Genomic DNA, 23,690 nt, shown 5'->3' with positions numbered 1-23,690 from the left:
ATTACACTATATCGTATGTCCAGCGTATAGTAAATGCACGCCATTGGGAATGCATTGCTGTGATTGGTTCATTAGGGCTGTCATTGATCCTTCATTCTTTTCAAATGTACATTCATTTTTTTGTTGTTAATTATTTTGTGAATACTGCATGGACATACATATGACCATATATTTCTGGAAGCTATATGTATGTAATGCCAATTCCAACTTTTGAAATCTCCAAGATTGTGATGTCATTATGATTCTTATTAAATCATCAGTTTCTTCTCTGTGAAACTGAACATAACCAAAACCAGCACAAATTGCATTTTCTTTTGTTTACAGAGTGGCACCAAGGTTGAATAACATTGCATTCTGCTTTAAACATTCAATTTGCAGCTAAGCTGGATCATTTGTTTTTTTGGGTTTTTAATACAGTATATCTGTAAACTATATCATCTACGTATATTATCCATCATATTCTCGCATATATTCCAAATTCTCTTCTTATATTTATTAATCCTGTCATTTAACTGGCAGGAATTCCATATGCTGTCAATCCTCCCAGTCAGAGGTTTACTTTAAGCTTTTTGACGTTATGTCATGCTTAGAGATACAACCCTCATATAATCATGTTTCTATGAAAAACTATTGAAAATATATGATACCTTCACAACCGGGGTAATCTGATACCAAAAAGGAAAAAGAAAGACTGATGTATAAGAACAATAAACCAGAGATACTCACAGTAGTACTGTTGGCTTTCATTCTTCCCCTCGAATCAGCACTCATTTCAACCTGAGAAACCAGGTGAGTGAAATCTCTGGCTATCAATGAACTATTGGGTAGAAAGAAAAACTAGCAGTACTACCAGCCTTGAAGTCCAGATTTGAGTGTGCCTGCGATAAACCATAAAATGCCAAAGGATTTAATATCTTTGAAAAAAGAAGCTTAAAAGAAGCGATAAAATCGACAGAAAGAACAATAATTCGGGTGCATATTTTTCTTTGCTCCTCTGTGGGACTCGGTATGAAGTGAACTTAGGATTCACATAGATTGTTGCAAAGTAAATGGAGAAAGAGTTTTCACTCTAATGAAAGGAAGCCCCGCCCCAACCTGAACCTGTCCTTTGTTCGTATTATGATGCTGCGTTCCCTTCTTCCCGTTTTACCACCCCAACCCCAGCCCCAGCCCCACCCCACCCCAGCCCCCACCCCAACTCCTCCCGGGCTGCACTAGTCGCTGTCTCTGTCGTGGTCCTGTTCTACCAGCACCAGCTCAGAGTCCTCGGCCATCTCCAGCAGCGCCTGCATCTCGGGGCTGTCCTCCGTCAGCATCTCGGCCTCCTCCCCCGCATCCTCCAACTCCTCCTCCCCATCCCCGGCTACCTCCACCATTTCAGTGCCCTGAACCTCCATCTCCCCATCCCGGATCTTCTTCACGTGGAAGGTGAAGGGCGGCACTTTGTAGACGGCCGTCATGGAGCGGGCGTAGACGACGTGGTCGGGCGTGAAGGACTTCTTCACCTTGTCTCGGGAGGACTTGAGCTTCTCTTTGCGCTCGGGGTTGACGCTCATGCGGGTGCCCAGCTTCCCCATCTTCTTCTCTATGTTCAGCCGGGTCTTCTCCAGACTCTCTTTCGTCTTCAGCTTGGATTTTTCAAAGTTCTGCTTGGTCTTCAGGCGCGTCTTCTCCAGGTTGTCCTTGGTCTTTTGCCGGGTCTTTTCCAGGTTATCTTTGGTCTTCTGTTTGGTCTTCTCCATCTTCTCCTTGGAAAAGGCCTTCTTGATGTTGTCCACCCGTTGCATGCTGCTGCGCTTGATGAGCTCGATGCGCTTGGCCCGCGACGGCTCGATGGTCTCCTCGATGTCCACCTCCTCGTCAGAGGAGAGGTTAATCTTCTCTGTAGCCTCCTCATCCTCCTCCTTCAGCTCTGGCTCGCCCTCGCCGTCCACAGCCTCCGAGACCTTCATGGTTTTGGACACAGACACTTTGGAGGGAAGCTTCACTTCGTCCTATAGGCGCAAAAGAGGAAAAACAGGAGGCGTTAGGATCAAATTAAATTCATGTTGATCTACTATTCATTATCAAGTCATTATCAAAATTTTGGAGGCTTTTGGTATATACCAGAGGTGTAATTGTTTGTGTGTGTGTGTGTGTGTGTGTGTGTGTTTATAAAACATTGTTATTTCAAAATAATTATATTATTAGAAAATATACATGAATGCCAAAAGAGTAGTATGCTGAGGCCTGTGAAGAATCATTTGTACTGAAGAATGAGCTATCCCTCTGGCTTTCATTTGAACGTGATACATTCATTTTTGCATGTTGTCAGTGGACGGCGCCCTCATGTGGACAGATCTAAAAAGTTACTCAATAAATGTCTCGACAGGGAAACTAATACATTTCGGTTATTGCCATTATTACAATAATTAACTGTATGTTTACAGTATGTGCAGATGAAAACAGTGTTCCTTACACATGCATTATTTTAATAATCAAGCTAACTTCCATGCATACAAAACCATATCTGAAGTCTTTATCTGCTATATCACAATATGTGTTGAACCAGTTGTATTATTAATTAGTGGTCACAAGCTTCATTGTGGTTTGTATCAAATTACATTGTGCAGTTGCCATGTTATTCTGGTAATTACTCTTTCTAAACCTACCCAAAGTGTCATTATGATGAATGAGTCGATAGAGCATACAATGCTAGAACAAGAACAAACGTTTTACAAAACAAACGCAGCATACATAAGTGTACAAAAGTCAATACTGCAGTACTGGTTGAATGTACTATTGTGTTGTTGCCTAGAACCTGTGGGACTTGGAAGCACATGGGCTCAACAGAAAGAAAGAGTGGCAGACAAGAATGAAGGGGTTTGGGGCCTCATGGATCATCTGTGTGTTTTCAGAAGAGGGTCAAATAAGTAACAGGTAAATAATTTATTTTATGATCAAATTAAAATGTGATTGAATGTGTATCATCTGAAATAGCATGTAGGTTTTAGAAACCATTGTTTGGCCATCTTATGATCCAGCTAGTTAGCTACACACAAGAAGACTTGAGAAGCCTTACTGTTTTTTTTTCCGCAAAGTTGATACCACATCAATGCCTATTTGGTGAATAATGTTGTCAAACGCTGTCAGAGAAAATGCAATCTCGCAGGATGCAATTCACTCTCTTCCTCATTATTTTAAAAATTATTTTTATTTATGATTTTGAAACCCAACATAGGGTACAGCATGTCCAATTACCACCCTGATTTAGAATGAAACCACAGCCTCATCCATGTGTGGACCCCACTGCCAGTCGGGGAGAATGTGGACAACCGTGGTTCTCCTCAAAAACACATAGGCTGTGTTCGAACACACATACTTGTGTTTTTTTGTATGAGTAGAATGCTGGTATGCTGATTCGAATACAGCAATGGTTTGGCTAGTCTGCTTCTTTCCACACTGCAGACTACAGCTATGGTTGACCAGCCGAGGTCGCTAGATAGCAATGAAATGTGGACCCCTAACTGACTAAACCGTTCCATACCCTGGGCAGCTATGGCACATCTGGCTGCAGTTGGCACTAGAAGTCTTGATTCGATCCCAGAATATGGAGCTCTTCCATGCCACAGTGTGGCATCTGATGAGTCACCCAGCAGCTCATAGGCACCATTACTGATGTTAAAATGATTCATAGTTTTTGATTTTTTCATTTATATATGGAATTTAATTGAGTGGATTACGTACATCCATAGTGAGACTGACATTTGCATGCGTCACTGTTTTGAAAATGTAACCGAAAATAACAATATTGTTAAGCAATGTGTCAGGGAACTACTTTGTCAGGGATTGTTCTCAATACACGTCATAAATCTCATCTGCTATGCTGGAAGACAACCTGCCCATCCAACTGAATGTATTTTTCTGCCAAAAATATAGTTTTTAATATTCAACTAAGGTCAACTAAGAAGCATATAAATACAGCGATAACACAGATTCATTATGGTTTATTTCTGCACAGTTCATGGTTGCTGAAATCCAGCTGATCGTGAGAGACAAGTCATTTTTTTGTTTGCCAAAGATTACTACCCACCAGGGAGAAGAGAAGCAAAGGTTGTCAGCAGAACGAAGAGCAAGGTGAATTTACAGTTTAAGTACGCAAGATTTTACACCAGACAAAATGAAACACATACAACTTTTTACAGATCACTTTATCACTGGTAAGTTTACTTTCAATGCATTCTACCATATTCCTCACATTTAAGCTAGCATGAGTCGCCAGTTTAAGTCCAAACTAGCGAGCTACGAGGTACTTTATAACAATATACACTAGTAAATGTTGTGGCACCAAATGTCAGAATGGGGAAGAAATGTGATCTAAGTGACTTTGACTGTGGAATGAGTGTTGGTTTGAATATGTCAGAAACTGCCAATCTCCTGGGATTTTCATGCACAACAGTCTCTATACTTTGTGTCAGGGCACATATTAGCACAAAAATGGCACATATTAGCTTTAAAAAAACGGTGGGAAACATGGAGATTATCTGTGACCCATAATTTTGCCAATGCCTGATGTGGATTTGAGAAATAAACAGTAGAACAAGAACAAATTGAAAATTGAATGTCTGTGCCTCTGTGCCATCTCTGTCTGTGCCAAAGTGTGCCTGGGCCACACAAAACATCTGGATGCTCCTGCAAAGCTGTTGTAGCTCTTTTGGGAAAGAGGAAAGTGAGCTACCAAGGACTGTGTACCTTTTCTTATGGGTCAGCCCAACCTTCCATGGCCCTGTCCCTCCATTTCTCCACCCTGCCCCTCCCCTCCTTCCTCCTCCCACATCATCACTTTTTTTTCCACCCTCCCACCTCCCTCTGCCAAGAAATTAGCTAACTTTTACCGTCCAGGCTCCTTAATGGATCCCAGGTCTCCTCTGCTTTGCCAAAAACAATCAAAGGCCTCTATTTATACTGCCTTAATGGCCCCATTGTTCAGCGTTTCTGCTCCTGATAACAACGCCCATCATGCACTTCACCTGCCCCTGCCCTCTGCCCAGCGAGCATACAGGAGGGGGGAAGCCCAACCTCCCCTTGATTGATAGGGGCTTGCACCAGGCAGGAACTCTGACACAAGGAAACCCCTCACCTTGCCATCCCCAGCTACGACGCGACGATGAGGGTAGTGTTTTCCCAGTCATGTCTTATCTGATTTCCACTAGGCTAGCGCTCCACCACAGGATCGCAGCACGGAAAACTAGCATTTTGTTGTCGTTTCCCCGGCCCCGCCCTTTCCTCCCATGGGCACTTCCCTCGTTCGGCGCATTCCAGGAGTGGAAGCCCCGTTAGGTCTCGTGCCTGCTGCGGGCAGCCGTACACAATGCGCTCGCTTGTTTGTGGAAACGACACATTTTTTCCACCATCCTGAGACACTGAGTCACCCTTCCCCTGCATCCCCCCCCCCCCCTGTGGGTCTCAAGCCCGTATTATGCATTGTTCCCCAAGAAAACAGGAACACCCAAACACATAATTATAAAATAATAATCGAGGCTGCAAATGGGGATACGGGTCTGGAGTGAGTTGGCTGGTTGTTCTCTATTGTCATTTTTACAAAGGTAGCACCTTTAATCGTAGACCGCAATCTGCTTCCACTCCTTTGAGAATAGAAAAATAAAGTTCACAAGGAAAGGGGAAGAACTGAATGACCCTGGAGGACAGTAACCATGTACATTGATGTGTGTGTGAGTCTGTGCACACTATGCATGCCTGTGTCTGTGTGCATGTGTGTGTGTGTGTGCATGTGTAATGTATGTATGTGTGTATACCAGAGTGAGTGTGATTATGCGGGTGAGTGTTTTCATGTGTGAGAGAGTGTGAATGTTTGTGTGTGTGTGTGTTGTGTGTGTGAGTCAGCAGAGATGGGTGGGGGGTAGCTTTTCACACAGACACAGCTCAAAGAATCCCCATATAGCAGCTGCCTAAACACCATTCATGCTCTGAGCTGGTCACTCCTACTTATTCTCCATGAACATGAGGGCAGGGGTCAAGCACAACAGGGGCGAGAAGATACTAAGTGGGAGAGGTGCTGGGATGGTAAGAGAATACAGGATTGTAAAGCATCATAAATTGGTCATATATTCTAGACTGGGGTACCGCTTTCCTGGAAACCACATCACTGCTGATTATGTGTGTTCACTGTCCTGCAGATTATGAGTGAATACTGATATTAGAGAAATTGTTACATTATATTGTAACATTAGCCCATCAGGCTGAGATCAGTCAATAGTTTAGAGAATTAAAGATTTCACGGGACACAAGGGTTATAAGTATATGTTTTTACATTGACTTGAGTCGAAGAGCAAAAATCAGTGATCCTGTCTCAACAGGATGAGAGAAAAACCTCTGACAGGAATGATAAAATCATCGTTTATCATGAAATAGTAAATCTACGGGCAAATGACATGTGTATGTTGCATTTGATGAATGTTCAGCCATGCAGATGGATGGATTTGCTTGGATTTGCTTCAAAAAATATTTTCCTTATCACCCTGGTTACTGTTTTATTTGTTATTCTGTTATGTGTGTTTCTGTTATTTAAGTTCTTATTGATATCTTGGACAATTGTCACCAATTATGAAATACTATTATTATTATATTCTTTCCTTACACAATGAAACAGTTTATCATCAAAAAAGGAAAGAAAAAATAAGCTTACGACTTAATATTTCACTGAAACCTCAATTTCATATAACCGGGTGATATGAGACCAACTTCATCCAGCACTCTTAAACTGTACTTTTGCTTTCATATTTGCTCAGCACCTCAGGTGTCATTATTCAGGTTGACTTAAAACTCTCAGAAAGAAAGTGACGATGATACATTTTTTTTCTTCAAGGATCAAATTTCCCGAATGTACCCTGAAAGTACAGTGATGCACTCTTTGGTACAAATAAGTACAGTAATTTCTTACAAAAAAGGTACAAAATTAATTATATATTGTTTGCTAGGCTTACAATTTTATGTACCTATAGGGTACCACCCCAGCGACAAGCATTTGTATCTTTTTAGGCACAGCCATGCATAGCCATATTACAATTAGCAAACTGTAAAGAACACCATTTCTATAGATAAATATGTACTGAGGCAGTTCAGGGCACATTTATTGCTGTTTCTCTGGCTCTTGAGTGCCACCGCAGAGAGCCACCTGGGGTCCAAGCCTGAAACTGTATGACAGCATTTCTCTAAACATTACTCTCCACAGTTGGCCTGAGTGTGAGGAGCGATGTCATTATATAACACAAATGGCAGAACAGGCAGGAAAATGGAAAAGGTCGGGCATGGAATGGAATCCCGCAGGATATTACATGTTTGGCCTGCTCGCCACCGCTAAACTGCCTAGAATAATTTCCCTTCCCTACTGTTTGCGTGTTGTCATTGTTTGCGGAGGCAAAGGGTGGGCCGGAAAGGGAACTCCAGAGTGGACGACAAAGATATTCGCGCTTTAGTCAGGGAAGGTCTCGGGGAAGGGAAGCCGAGCAGCCAGAGACAGGAAATGCCCCGGTGGACAACAAACCCAACTTTCCGTTCTTTCTGTAAGACTGGGTTGCATACGGCGCAGGTGCTTGAAAAGAGGGAAATCCTTCGTTACAGCCGTGATAAAGGTCAGTTTCAACAGATTACAACGGCACTGAACCATACAAATACAGTGGCTTCAGAAAGTATTCAGATCCTTTCCCCCCTTTTTGCACACTTACCCAATAAGACTCAAAGCTGTAATTGCTGCCAAAGGGGCTTCCACTAAGTACTGAATTATAGGTCTGTTTTTGATTCTGAATACATTTGCAAAAATGTATAAAAAAAGTTTTTACTTTGTCATTATGGGTTATTGAGTGTAGATTGATGGGCAACAATTGCCGTTTTAACCATTTGAAATGAAATCTACAACACAATGAAGTGCGCAAAAAGTGAAGGGGTCTGAATAATTTCTGAAGCTACTGTAACTTGAACTAGAACAGCCTTGCTTAAACCATGTACATCTGTACTAACAGAGTTCTAAATTGGCAAAATGAATATTTTTATGACTCTCCTTGAATTTGGTTAAAGTTTTAGAGAATTTTGGAGCATTACACCACTTAATATAAACAAATATAATATTCATGTAATGGGGACAATGTATAAAATGAGCTGTAATTCCTACATGGTTCACCAAATATGCATGTAAATACCTGCAAATTAAAGCTGATTGTCTGCACTTTAACCTCATTTTCATTGTTTCGCTTAAAATCCTGCTGTATAAAACCGCAAAAACTACATAATATCACAATAAAGGTTATTGCTGTGAGTCAACTGTTTGCAACTTGAGTACACGTGGTAGCATAGATTAACAGCGAGCTGGGAACTACATTAAATCATTCCTTTCCAAAGCCTAAACGATTCCTCTCCAGGAGCATAGGCAGTTGATGCTTGTTCTGTCTCCAGGCACTCTCCAGGCCTGTGGAACTCTCTATAGAAAGGGCTTTGCTTCCTTATCTGGTGCTTTGTGTCATTCGGGCCTGTGGGGGTCACAGTGTCTGTTTATTTCGGGTCCGCCTTCCCTCCTCCAGTCCGGATTCCAGCCAGATTCCCTGGCCACCATCCACTGTCACATTCCGCTCTCCCCTGCGGCAACAGATACAGTACACAGGGCTTGCAGTTGCCTGTGGTAACAACTAAGGTTTTAAAAAAGCACCAGACATAATGAGGCAAGGGCAGCAGCCATGATAGGACTGCCACCTCCTCTCGTTCCTCATAGGCCAGAAATCAGCTCGTCGGACGGCAGTTTCCCACGCATCTGACGGCTGTTTCCCATGAACTACATCCCATGAATTAACAGCAGATCAGATGGGAATCGAATCTACTCTCACAACAATGGAATGCATGCGTATAGCTATTCCCTTCCATTCATTAGTTTCAAGCAGATTTTCAGTTATTCACACACTCCACTGTTTATAAAACAAATCATTTGTTTTCCTGAGGCTTTTATCCAAAGGAACTTAAAGCAATGCTGGTTTAAGGGCCTTGCTCAAGGGCCAAACAGCTATGATCTTATTGTGGCTGCACCAGGGCTAGAACCACCAACCTCCCGGGTTCTAGTCATGCGTCTCAGCCACTAGGTGACAGGTTGTTTATGGGGGATGATCTGTCCAGACCAAGGGAGTCAGTCTGATGCCCCCACATCACTGTGATATGTTCACTGGCCACTACTTCCAGGAGTAGTTTCAATTTCCACCTTGAGGTCATACTAGGGCTATAGCGAGGCATGGCTACTCACCTCATGCCACTCCTAACCAGTGCAGCCCCACTATGTAGCATATCTGGAATGACCCATGCAGTCCTAAACTGTGTCAAACATGGTGCACCAGGTGATTTTTATCATCCGGAAAAAGGCAAACTGTTTGAAATAATGAAAGCCACGTTTGCTCAACCCGTTAACATTTATATAATTTACTTCCCTGTAAAGGTGTGAATATTTCTTCACAAAAACGGATAGCCAAAACCCACAGTGCATGGTCTTCATCAACACTCGAGTGAATACACGGAACAGCTAGTGGTGTAAATCACTGATACTGTACACTGTGTCGCTGCCATGCGGAAACCCTGGGTCTGCTGCTATTGTTTGCTCAGGAGACGTGTTTTCCCACTCACTGTGTTTTTAATCTACACTCAAAAGCCCATTATGTACATGAAAAATAGTTAGCGTGAGGAGCAAAAGGGCCGTGCGGGCTGGTGGAAAGGCAAATACAGAAATGGGAGCTGCAATCAGCACGGGATATGCCTCATTCATCCAGAGAGCATACATCCCTACCGCCCTGGTAATCAAATTACCATCAGGAGGAAGTGATGTCACCTGTACACTTCACTTTAGCTGATTAACAGACAGTGACAGATGACCGAATGGGAGGAATCTACAGGGTCTCTCTGCCGCGCCTATGGAAAAGGCAGGTTTTGGTTTTGGAAGATGGCTGCTGATGTCTTAAGGGTTCCGCTCTCCCTCTCTCTTAGCCTGAGTTTGGAATCACGGCACGCGGAAAGAACCGCCAATTTGTGTGGTGTTTACAGTGCACGGTTACTGTGTCTGAACACAGCCTCTCACTGTGTGTGTCTCTGTGTGTGCATGGTACTGAGACCAGCCAAATTCTGTCAGAACTGCACAGCACTGAGACACCACTGGAAAGCACCAAATAAGGGAATATCTAAAGGAAAATGCTGATAGTGTTCAAAGAATGAAACAAAGCAGCATTATTACATTATATTAATGCATTAGTCATGTATTATATTGTACAAAATATGAAATACTGCTTTACACTCTAGTATACTTTTGTATAATATATAGTTAGTAGCCTACTAATGTATACAGTATATTGATAGAATGAGGTGAAGTTAATAGCATAACAGCATATTATTAAATTGGGTGACTTGAAAGTTGAACACTACCAACAATGAAAAAACATTTCCAGATGAACCATGATTTAATGCATCCATGTATATATTTTAAAGTTTCAGGTATGCAGGGCAAATCACAAAAACTCCCCTCCAAATGAAAAGGTCAGTATATTCCACAGAATTTGAAAAGGGCAGTGTAGAAATTGATTGAGAGTAGAGTGGGGGTGCCAGTTCAGCCTTCACAGGGCTCAATGTGTAAGAGGAAAGGGTATCCATTGTAACCACTCTAAATCCAGCAGTACAGTGCTTTCCTTTTTTATGAAGCCTTTTTTATCAAGTAATTTTGGTTCTGGTTGTTTTTTGGTTTCATTCCTCCACTCATTGTCAGTGGATTATTATCTCTGTTGCTAAAACAAACCCGATCCACCCCTCCCTCCTCTTGTGCTTCCACTCCAAAGCCAATCAAATCTCTCTTTCCCAACCAAAATCCCTTTCAGGGTCCCACATTACTGTATAATAGACGATGTCAGGCTCTTTCCAATTTTTTACAGAAGCTATTTAACCCCTTAAGTATCACCGCTCTTCTTGTTTAAAAATGACAGAACCAAAATCAAATGGTTACTATTTTTGAACCCTTTTGACTTGGATAATCTTGATCTCTACTGAAAGGTAACCCTTTGGGAGTCAGAATCACTCCAAATATTACTAAAATAAAGTTACAGAAGCTCAAATACAGTGAAAGTGGAAGCTTTTTTCCTCACTGAAAAGATTTTCTGTTTTTGACTGGAAACCGATAATTATAGCTGTGGCTGGTGCACTTATAAACAGAATGGAGCCAACACTGCACAAATACCCTTTATATCACCAAAAATGTGCATTCTGCATCGTTTTTTCTAATCTATATCTAGGCAGTTTTCCAAAAAATGATTTAGATGTAGGCATCACAAAATAAATGTTTTGTTGTAAAACGTTGACCTTTTTTAGCATAATATCTCAAGAATCGTTTTTGCCGAAGCGCAACAGACTCCATGTGTGTATTGGAAACACTACAGTTTCATTACGCAGGGAGAAAAAAATGCTGCTTTGTTTTATGCAAGCCTAACAGACTATACACTGTTGGAAACCTAATGTTTCTTACACATGGATGGGGGACATGGATTTTCTCTGCAACTACATTACAAATACTAGTCAGAGACAGTTATTCTTGGGCTCATTGTATTTGAGAGAGCCTAAAAAAAACATAGATAATAGATATTCTCTGTACAATTACTTTTGTAGAACTATACGGAATGGACAGCAATGATAAATTATAAGTAAACAATGGACATTCTATCAATGTTTCTCCAAGTTATTACATTTATTGAATGAAGGCGGCCTGTAATGTAGTGGTTAAGGTACATGACGGTGGTTCGATCCCCAGTTTAGCCACAATAAGCCACAATAAAATCCACACAGCCGTTGGGCCTGCATTACTCCAGGGGAGGATTGTCTCCTGCGTAGTCTAATCAACTGCATGTTGCTCTGGATAAGAGCATCTGCCAAATGCCATTAATGTAATGTAATAATGTAATAATGTAACTGTTGTCACTAAAGCAATGGCATCTTAAAATAGGTTTTACAGATAGAACCGTGAGTTTCAACACTTTCAACGGTATATCCTGTTACCACAGTGATTGAATATTGCGAAGAAAAAAGGAATCAATGTAAAAACAAACCTCCCTTTGACCCAACAAATTGTTACAGTAAGCACATCGTGTGACAGTATGTCCCATGGTATATTGTAATCAAGGCCGTCTGGCAGACTTTGGCACACAGTGAAATGTTCAGTCTATTTCAACATTTTTCAACTTTAATAGTGTTTATACAAGTTCACAGGAGATCAAATGCACTCCATCAAAGTTTATTCAACACTTTACTAATTTGTTAAATAATTAACAGCTTTAATAATTTGGCTTGTACCACCAGATATAAATCTAAAATATCTTCTCCCATCTAATGATAACAGCATACTGGTTCCCGGACTCACAACAACAGTAGAATAGTAGGAAGTAAGAAAGAGTTTCAGAAAGGGGCTGAAAAAGGAGATGAAATAAGAATATGGTTGCATGTATAGACAGATATCATGATACATGCCTCCCAATTATTATACTTTAGGGAGAATGTTTCACCCATCAGTGGGAGAGGATATTGTAATTACAACCTAATTAGAGGAATTAGGGGATTGGTCAGTGGTAGTGTCATGAGCCTTGCAGCTTTTCCTTGTGGCTATAACACCTGGACATAAAAAGTGATGCGCTTGTAATGTGACTTCTTTGGAAAAAAAGTGGGTTAGGACAACAACTTTAAAATATTTATTGAACCACAAGACGCTAACACATTTCAGAGACAAACTTCTTCAGAGCGTAGGTAATGTGACTTACGTCATGTGAGCTAATATGTTTTGCTCAAACTGCAGCCTGGTCGCTTTAACATTAAACATCATACCAAGCACATACAGAGAACTGCTACTAATGTGTACTACTAATACTATCAAACACTGGTGTTGCTGGCGACCCAAAAACAATGGAAAATGCCTGGCATCTGAGAGTGAGACTGGCCACAGGATACCTGCTGTGTTTCTTCCGCCCACTCCACGCTTAGGAAGTATTCAGCTGTGATGAATAACTTTGAGCTCGCTTACAGCACACAGTAATATAGTCAGTGTTAAATCAACTCTTAGAGTGCACATAAAGTCCCTATTCGACTCATAGAGTAAGAGTTCACCGGACATTTACTGTTTGTGATAGACCCATTTACACTGTATTAAGGACGTCTACCCAGCATGGTAGGACATTGTGCGGCCCCTGGCATTGTGTTCTATAGGGATTTGGCCACATAGACCAGGGGCCAGTAGCTGCTTTCAGCCGGCCTGTGCACTGTGTGGTCAGCAAAACGTTGGCAGGCATTTTCAATGGACATGTGATGTTTCTCTCTGTCTCACATCCGCTTAAGCAGCTTCTATGCAGGCAAATATCATAATTCCCCCACTGGTATTCATTATATAGGATGATTGATCTTATTACAACCTCTAAATATGGTTTCAATATTGGTTGCTACCAATGGTGCCACTGGATATTTAACATGAATAATTTTGTACTAAGGTGGAAATTTGCCATATTTTTAATTATGGTTGTGGAGAAAAAAATGTCATTGTGTGACTCTTCAAAAAAAATCACACAGTAAACGTTGGTTTTAATGGTACAATAAAAGACTTTTGAGCTTGTAGATGTCAGTGTCCACAGGTTCCAGTGGGTTATCCATGGAAATTTCTGGTTGCTAAGCTGAGCAGTGCATTACGTGGGCACCCACAGCGTCAGACCGGCGTAGGACATAAGGGGGTAGTGTTTGACGTGGCGAGGAAACAGAGCCTGGGGCTCCCCTGAAACACTCCATGGAAGATTTCCACTAGGCTTCGGCAAGCCTCCTCATTAGTCTCATGTGTGGAGCTCATTCACAGCTGTCTGCTTACTGAGGAATCCCCAAGAACACTGTCTCCCTGTTTCTCTGCAAAGCCCTGCCCTGTGGTTACACAATATTCTTGCTGGAGCCTGAATAGAGGGGTTTTCCACTAAAAAGTACACAGGGAATCCTCATGACTTATCATTTGATACTGGCAGAGAGCGAGGCATGGAAACATAAACAAGCGCCATTGTGTTTAACTGTTATTTCCGTCGTTCACCTAGCCTGACCCCTCCACTTCGATTCAGACAAAAACGTCTGTAAAAGCACCGCCCTCTCAAAGCCAGGCTGGCGCTTCTCTGTGGACACAGTCAAGCAAGGGGTGGCATCGCCATGACACAGGTGGAGAGGCCAAATAAAGTGGACTCAGCTGTTGCCATATGCTGAAAAGAGCAGAATTGAAATGAAACTATTAAATAATAATGAACACAGGCATTAAACACACCCTGGTTTCCTGAACTTTCTAGCTCAACCCAGATGTGAAAATGTGTAGGCTCCAAGCATGGTGCCAACAGTATATGGTGCTCAGTCCTTCCCTGTAAAAATGGCATCTCTCTGCGACAGTGGGATGACAGGACGAACACAGAACACAGAACAGTCCTGGAGCGCAGAACTGCGGAATGGGAAACACATAAGGCCTCCAAGAGAGGGGGGGATGTTAATGTCTCCATGATGTCTCCAGCTGCTCTTTTTCCCCATAATCATTGGGCTGGGAGAAAGGGCTGTTTTCAGTTACGGGATGCCATGGCAACCTTGGGGGACTGGTTCCCCTCTCCCTCAAACCACGGCCCTGTTATTTGGACACCTCATTTGACCTCCACCTTCGAACCCCATGCCTGGCTCTGGGGACAGTGCAATGATGTCAGAGAGATACTCAAGCTCCTGTACATGCAGGCTAGGGACTGCAGATGAAAACTCTGGCTCGTTTACATTGATGTGGAAACTGAAAATGTTGATTAATGTGCACTGTCTCTGGTAAATAAATAAAATAAATATTGCTACCACAGGCAAACAAAGGAACCACCCAGACTGCTCGTAGGTCTCTACTCCCAAACATCATTCCAAGTTTAATCTGCTTTATAGTTTACTTTGTCTTTTTCTACAAGACAGGGCGTGTCACTGTGAAAATGAGCTTGTCTTTGTAGAGAGGTGGATACATTACAGGAAATGATGCCACTTCATGAATTTATATTTGTCTGCTTTTCTTCCAAGGTATGATAGATACCTTGTAAGAAAAGTAGGATTGGGCCCAGCCATGCCATCTGGACACAGTTGGTTGAAATGAGAGAATAATTTATTTAATTTGAGGTGTAAAGTTCTGTTCCACAATCCACAGTCCCACCCCCCTGCTCAAGAATCAATCCCAATGTGCCTGGTTTCCAAACTGCGCTAATTTACCTCATATGCTACAACAAATAACACGCTACAACATATTACCAATAAATTACATTTCACATAGACAAAGTCTGAGGAACAAAGTTCGTTTTAATATTTCATGGAAATGTTTATATTGAAAAATTATTCATTCAATAACCAGTGAAATCAAATATTTTGGTCATAAATATGCCTTTTCAGTATTGTTGAATGAATTCATTTTTGCATGTTCACATTTTGAGATTGTATCAGCTGGCATACTTATTTCACTTTTTACAGGTTTGTCTGAACTTTCATGTATCCAATATAATCTTGTTCCGCTTAAGATGGTTATTTGGGTGTTGTAATGACAAGCAAGAAGCCAAAAGTACCCTTAGTGTACAGGATGTTGTATAGTCAGGACCGATAGTTTACATGTTTGTTTGGAATGCATTCCTAGTTGCCATGGCACTGTGGTTGTGTTTTTTCCCCAAAAATGAGGGAGTTGTGTGGCTTTTGCTTGAGGGTTTACAGCTTCAGACAACGTGTGGATATCCTTTTTTATAGCTGTGCTCAGTGATTCACCAGATTACTGGACACCAAAGGATTCCAGCTGTTCATGTCAGTAGAAATTATACAAATGTTGCATTCCTGCTATTCTAAATAATTAGATAGCCTATTGCATTTCGTATATCCAAAGGTTAAACTATAGCATTTTATGCACTGATTAATTCATCCATCTGAAAATGATATTGAGCATCTAAGAGTTTAACTGATTCCACTGTGCTCTGGAAAGGTTTACCATCTTCCATGAACACGAAACTATCCACACTAAACGAAGCGTCTTTGCTAATGCTGTTTCATGTTTGACCTACCTGTTGCGTAACAGGCACCTTTTCTCTGTAGCCCGAGGCGATGTCTGAATGGAAATATTGAGGCACTGTGCCTCCATTGTTCTCTGTTTTTGTGCAATCGTTAGAGTTGGGGATGTGCCTCAGACTGAAAATGCTCCTGCATTCTCCTTTTTCAGTGAACACCTCATCCCTGGCATGTCGGGGTGTACAGCAAAGCTGGCCAACAGCAGCTCCTAGATTACTTACACCTGGTAGAAGGTAGCATACCAGCAGCCTGTGTGTATAAAATGAGCCTGCTTCCCCACCTGTATCACACATGCAAGTTAGAACTCATTAAACTATGCCAGGTACATAAAGTTCCTGCGGCAGAGCCAGTAAAAATGCCACTGTCATTGAATACCTGGAACGGCGTTGAATTTCTGTTTACATGCAAACGTATACACTGCACGTATTGGAGCATGCTCACTCAAGCTACAATTGGATGTCCAAATCCAGCCCCGCTGAATGCTATGGGATGCTATAGGTGGCATCCTAGACTCCACAGCAGTGGACACTTCTTGTTTTTATAACTGTATGCATTGGCCTGGCTTGGTCCCCTGATTGTGGCTGGCCACAGTTGAGACTGAAACACTGAGAGGGCGCAAGCCCTGCGTTTGAATGTTCTCTCAGTCTGTGAAATGTGAATGCACGATTGTTGTCTTCCCAAAGTCAAGGCCGGCTGACAACATCGCAAGGCATGGCACACATGGGTTTATCTTGGCCTTTATAAATCATGCTGGCCTCTGTCCGCTTGAGCCCATTGACTCCGTTTGAAAACCTGTCACGAAGAGACCAAGGCGGCCTGGAGCGTGTTCAGCACACGACAGCAGGGAGCGAGGAGCGGGATTAGCTAACGGTTACAGGAGGCAGTAGTGTGCGAGTGTGTGAAACAGCACAAGCAACGGATGCTGTTTTTCAAGGAGGGCCCAGGGAGACGTGCCTCAACACACATTTCTCACAGTCCTGTCTGCACAACAACTAGTGGAAATTTACCCTGCCAAAACCTACCCGAAGTGCATAATAGGAAACACTGGAGGGAATAGTGACCTCATAACTGACATCTTTAGTCATAAAGATTGCCCCTTGTGAGACAGCTCTAGGTCCTCACTGTTCTGGGCCGTGGTCCTGTTTTGCTCTCCCATGTGGACCTCTGGCAGAGACCAACAGGAGGGAGAGAAATAAACACCTTTGCAGCGCGGACACAGAATTATTTATGGTTCTGCAGAGAAACCGATACACACGTGTGCACGCACACACACATACTGTAGCAGCATAAACATGTATAAAGACACACACATAGTGGGGTGATTGTGGTGGTGGGACAGTGCAAGGTGGGATGGGAAAACAACTTCCTAATCATCAACTAATAATAACAGTTCAGCAAATAAGATGTACTGCCTGATTCTACTCTTATGAGTTTGCACTTAAAATAAGCTATAATCAGTTTCTGTGAGTGCTAAGGAGGCCAATGAAAACATTTATAATGTAAATGTATAATTTCACCGAGCAAATTTGCCATGTTGAGTTACTGAATTCACACACACACTGTATGTTCCCAGTTCTTTTCTGGTATGTGCTGTGTCTGCCTGACATAACTTTACATTGTGTAACTGTGAGTATTAAGCTTTTCCGATTTCCCAAAAGGGAAAGAGAATAAAACAGAACATTGTTCAAAGGTCGCAAATTATCAAATAAATAAGCCAAAAAATTTAAGAAGAAGGGGTTGTCCTGCTGGAGCACCTGACGCCAGAAGATAGTGCTTGTTATGGTGACTGGCTCCAAACATGGTCACCACACAGCAACACATGACAGAGAGACTGCAAGCAAAACCTCAATCCTGGGTTAAGGAGAGGCCCTCATCAGAGGAATCACGAAAAATGACTCCCAGAGCTTTGCAAAATCAAACAAGCATTTGGGACTTCCTATTTTTAGAGCTCATGCTCCCTTTTCCCCTCCTTGGTGCAAGCCCAGCTGTCTTTTTCTTTTCTTATTTGGCTTTTTCCTCCCATTTCTCTAACAAGCTCTCCCTGGGTATGTGGGGTGAGGCCCTTGAGCTGATTTCATATGCTGGCCAGGACAGAAACCCCGGCATGTTCACTTAAGTAACTTGAGTAATGGGGGTTACGCAAACTGCCTATAAAAAGAATATTTGAGTGAAAAATGAATTTCTGTAACTCCTGCCCTATATGGTCTTGTAGAAAGAAGATACTGGACATGATGAAGAACACTGAAACAATTGCATCTGGCAGTGATGAATGACGGGCAAGAATAAGACTACAGTTTTTTAGGAAGGAGATCCTATGCCCACATATTTTAGTGGAAAAAATGGCACAACAGCACATGCCCCTCCCTAAAAGGGTAACATTCTTGCATGCCCTTATTTGGAGATGGTTGCAAGCCACAGCTGCACGTAGCTGCTTCTGAAATCATGTGCCTAAGACTTTGCTATGGAATCCCATGGACTAAATCCCATGCAGGTAATTTATTTGAGTAAGTAAAGTGATAAGGTAAAAGTAATTACCCTCGGTTTAGCCCCTTGGTAAAATGCTACGTGGATGCTGATATGGCAATGATGAAATGTTCAACCTGTTTAGACTTTGCTGCCCTGTGCCTGGTCCAAGTGCGGGGGCGGGCAAAGGGGAGTGAGGCTGAGATTCGGGGTGGGAGCGAAGGGCGAAGATGCCAAGGGAATGAATCAGCACGCTAACTTGGCTCTGCCGTTTATCAAAAACGCCCAATTCCCTGGAGCACTCCGTGCAAGAACGGACTCTGCCTTCCTCAAGTGGGCTCCACACAGCACGTGGACATTCCTGACTGACCGGACTTGACTGGGAGATGAGTGACTACAAGCAAGGGCTCATGGGTGCCACCTAGGTCAAGGCTGAGCCCCAGGCTGGTGGCTGTGACCGCGGAGAGCGGTGCCCCCGGGCGAGGGGTGTTGCTCGCTGCGACGTCACGCTGGCTAACCACGGCGGGAAAACCCCAGGCTTCCGAGGCTGGCATGGGCAGGGGAGGGCACGGCGGAAAGAGCACGTGACCTTCAACCGGGGAGGGGCCTGGCATGAGGGAGGCTTTCATTTTCATGTTCCCCAGGGGAGGAGAGGGGAAAGGGGGAGGGACCACACCTGTTGCAGTCCGGGGCTTCGGGGGATGGGGAAATGGTGAACGTCAGGTCAACAGCCACTTGCGGGTGAAGACAAACAGCATGTGCTTGCTCATTACAAAGCCCACCAGCTGTGACTGGGGCCCTGAAAAGCCACCTCCCCCTCCAACTTAACAGTCCATACAGTACGTGCTGAGGGATGAGATGACATGGAAACACAATGCTGGTCTCTGCTGTGACTCATGCTTTTGGCTGCACTAAGCAGACACGCTACAGAGACGGCCACGGTTCTCCTTTGTGAGTCATGCTTTTGATCTCCTCTGGGGAGGGCATTCCAGCTGCCCAGGAGAGAGAAGGGAGGGAAAGAGAGAGAGAGAGAAAGAGGGAGAGAGGGAGAGGGAGAGAGAGAAAGAGAGAGAGAGGGGTGGGCATGCCTGCGCTTTGGTGTTCGGGTGAGCACTGTGTGGTGCCATCTTATGCGCTCTGTGAGCTCGGTTGCAAAACATTCTCCTCTGTGAATTAGCGATTTTGGAAGCGTGCTGCTGTTCCGAGCCGTTATGTCATAAACAGCAGAGCAAATCCGCCCATGGCAAAGGCAGGCATGCATTGAGAAACCCTAACCCGAAACCCCCCGACTGCCACACTTTGTCACATTCAGCTCCTTGCTTTGTCCCCCCACAGCCCAGGGTCACCCACTGCTGCAGACAGAGTATACCAGGCCCATCCTTCTGTGCCCTACCCCGCCCCGGCCCCACCCCACACCACTCTACCTACCGCAGGGACAATCGAAACCTGACTCTGAGCCACTGTTGATTCACATTCACTCCTCCAGTGTAATTTAACCTGACACCATGCAGGCCTGGGACAAAAATATCATGGGTCTGTGTGCCCTGCAGAATTGAGGCGGTAGATTGGTCCATCAACTGAAACTCTCACTCACTTCACGTGTGAACACATTGAGTGGGAATCAATACTCATACCACTTTGCTGGGGAGGTGAAGGTGTGCATGCTAATAGCCTAAAGATACAGGAGAGTGCTGTCCTTTTTTTACTAAATAAATATCTAATCTAAGCAAAGAATGTAACCCCCTTTCTCCCTTTTCTGCATGCCGTGACAGCCCTCTGTGGCCAAGGGCTGTTCCCTTTTTGATTAGGATTAGGGCTCTGTGGTTGAGTTACAGGGAGACAGGAGCTCTGAAACGCCTCTGAGCTACTTAAAACAGCCACTCATCACACAGCTGCACTGCATGGGGGATGATTAACTGAAGCAGCTCACAGAACAGCAGTTACACAATCTGCGTGATGTAAATGGAACTTGTTGCTCACCGGCAGCGGTTCTGTTAGAATTCGGCCTCCCAAGAGATTGCACACGGAAAAAAGATACACTACAGCACAGCTCTTCTGTCGTAATGAAGACGTGCATGAAAGATTAGGTAAAATCGAATTCCCTCTCTGTACTTCCGACATAGCATTGAGAAAAGAGTGCTTCGGTTTGGATTTCTGTGAAATGCCTTGTGTAATCTATGATCACTGAATGGGGTTCCAGAGAAGCCATGCATATGAGCTTGCATAAGCATGTCCATCCCAGAACACACCAGCAGGGATTCACTGCCCTGTTAAACTGTTGGTCTGCACTGTCGACAGAACATACAGCCGTACTCAACTGTATAATTGGTTTTGGAGTGAAATGAGAGAAAATTTATTTGAGGAAACTCAGAAGAACACTGCATTCTTTCGTACCCTCGTAAAGGTCTCAACTGCCAGGAATTAACAGCAGCGGGGCTGCCAGCTTATCTTGGAGGGCATTGGAGAGAGATGAGCCTGAGTCTGTGAGTGTGAAGCTACAGGGGGACAGTGGCAGTATAGCCTGCACAGAGCCCCCACCCCTGCTCCCCCTCCCTCCCTGATGACTGTACTGGCTGCAGGGATGGATGGGTGTTGGAGGACTGCAGAAAGCTTTCCTGTGAGCCAGGGTGGAAACTCTGAATGTGTCTCACCACCGCAAAAGCTGCAAGCTATTAGACATTACAGCACGCAGGGCTAAAAAAAGCACAGGCTCTGGAGCCATAACTACAGAGCGTCTTTTCAAACCAAACGTCTGCTGTTTCTTTCTTTCTTCTCCCCCCTGCTCTTGGTACCACCCCCAACCCTACCTGAACCCACTTTTAAACGCACAATCTGCCCTTCTCATGGTATTTTCCATCTTTGTAAAGACTGACTCACAAATGTATTCCTTATGACATTGACGGAAGTACTGCACAGAAATCTGGTAAGAGCTTTCGATTCATTCACGGCAATAAGCAAGTCACACACCCTAAACATTTCCCCCTCTAATAGATCCAACCAATTACTTTTAACTGTGTGAAATGCAGGCATACTGAACACTCATGAAATGTCAGCCTTACAGTGAGACAGAGCATGTGAAAACAAGAAAAAATATATACACATACTTTGCAGCTATGGAGTTGCTATGAAGAAAAAAAACCTTGGGATGACTGGATGACAGTAACCACAATTTAAACTGAATAAACCCATTTACTTTAAATCATAGCTTAACTGAACATTCTTATTTCTTACAATGGTTCTTAGCAAGCATATCTTTCTCATGGACTACAATATGAACATTAACTGCAAGCTTTTTGATGAATTGGACTCCAAGCTGCACACGTAAAATAACTGTTTCTTGCCCCATCTTGTGAACATGTTTACTGTCATTGAAATAATTTGCTGCTGGCGATTTCACTATAACTGATATAGTGGTAGTATATAACATGTGATTATCATTACAGTTTTATGATTATTTACTGAGCTGTGCCTTATTTAAAGCACTGCTTTTACACCACACTGAAGTTTATGGTAAGAGATACTGATTTCGCTATTAATCCACTGCCACAGGGCTCAGTGGTCTGAAATTGCCCGGATTTCCTGTCACATCCACAACCTGTCCTGATTAACCTCAGACTGCTCTGTACACGTGACCTTTCCACATGAGAGATGCTTCATTAACATTTATCAAGTTGCGTTTCAGCTTCACTGTCAAACACATAAGACCTTGTTCTTTCACATGCAAATGAACAACAGAGAGTTTAAACAAATTAACCAAGACGCCTGACAATGCTCACACTGTACAGAGCTCCATCCCTGCTGGAGCTGTGAGGAAGATCAGAGGCTGCCACATGGACACACATCAGCCCTGCTGTCCACATCAGCAACGCGGAGCAACTCAAGTGCAGCAATGACATTCCAACACGACAGACTGCATAGGTCACCGCAGAATGCAGGCGTCTGTATCTGAAGCTCTATAACAACTGACCGTTGGAGGAAACATGAGACGCATTCACAATGCTTAATATAGGGGGAAATACTGCAGCCCACTGTGAAAGGGCAGTTAAAGGCACCCCCTTTCTTTGCCCCAAGTGCCCCCCCCCCCACCACCTCCCACGCCAACCACTCGCATGCCACACCCCACACTCCACGCAAGCGGCCATGTCATCCCCCTGACCTGATATATCATGACTTTGAAGTTGCGCCTCTTGAGGAGCTCGTTCTCGTTGCTCTCCAGCTTCTTGATCTGGCCGGCCTGCTTCTCCAGGGTGGTGCGCACCGTCTTGACGTTGACGCTGACCTTGCGCACCTTCTCCAGCATCTTGTTGACGGTGTTGGAGGTGGTGGTGTGGCTCTTGGAGAGCTTGGTCAGCTCGCTCTGGATGCCGGTCACCGAGCGCTCCATGTCCAGCTGCCTCGTCTCCAGCCCGCTCTGGGTCTGCTGGATCTGGTCCACAGCGCCGATGATCTTGTCCAGCAGAGCCAGCACCATCACCCCATTCATCTGTCCGTCACCCTTCTCGTCCTTCTCCGCTTCCACCTCCGGCACCTCGTCCTCATCGTCTGACGGCGCCAGCGCCACCTCCTCGTTGTCTGACACCTCTCCCAGGGCCACCGGCTCCAGCTGCAAGCTTAACTCTGCCATGGCTGTCAACGGCTTGTTGAAAATTGGGAAAAAATGATTGCACAAAAACAGCACTTAAGGGCACCTGAGGTCCAAATCCAACTTGTTTTTTTCTCCCCTCAAAGATACCTTTTCTCTGCCTTCACACCCACTTCCCGCTCTTGTTCTCCTGTCTAGCCTTCTGCTTTTCTCCCCCCTTCTTTCTCTCCCTCTCTTGCACTCTCCTTCTCTTTCTTTTTCTGCCCTGGGTTGCTGGCCAGCGGACGGGAGTGGACACCTTTGACAGCTGTGGACTGCGCGCCTGGACTCAAATGCCACAGCTCCCCGCGAAACCATCCAGTGAAACTAGCCTGCTGCTCTTCCTTTCCACACCCCTTCACTCTGTGCCTCCCTTTCCCCTCCCAGGCTGAGGTTGACTCCACCCAGCAGTATAAAAGACCCTGGCCCTAGCTGCCTCCCTGCCTGGGCCTGGAGACCCAGCCCCCTCAGCAGAATGGTTGGA

The 23,690-nt window shown here is 44.0% G+C and overlaps 1 protein-coding gene across 1 annotated transcript; it reads right to left on the bottom strand.

Annotated features, from left to right (window-relative positions):
• Positions 1–1,207: 1,207 nt before the first annotated feature.
• On the bottom strand, positions 1,208–23,567 carry LOC133122416 (caveolae-associated protein 1-like). Its single transcript, XM_061232377.1, has 2 exons — positions 22,742–23,567; positions 1,208–1,994 (listed from the first exon to the last, which is right to left on the bottom strand). Exons 1-2 carry the CDS (start codon positions 23,207–23,209, stop codon positions 1,215–1,217), a joined length of 1,248 nt encoding a protein of 415 aa, XP_061088361.1. The 5' UTR covers positions 23,210–23,567; the 3' UTR covers positions 1,208–1,214.
• Between the last annotated feature and the right edge of the window lie 123 nt (positions 23,568–23,690).

Source organism: Conger conger, chromosome 2 (genome assembly GCF_963514075.1).
Source record: "Conger conger chromosome 2, fConCon1.1, whole genome shotgun sequence".
NCBI lineage: Eukaryota > Metazoa > Chordata > Actinopteri > Anguilliformes > Congridae > Conger > Conger conger.
The sequence above is the reverse complement of the archived record's forward strand: the minus strand, read 5'-3'. Positions and strand labels throughout refer to the sequence as shown.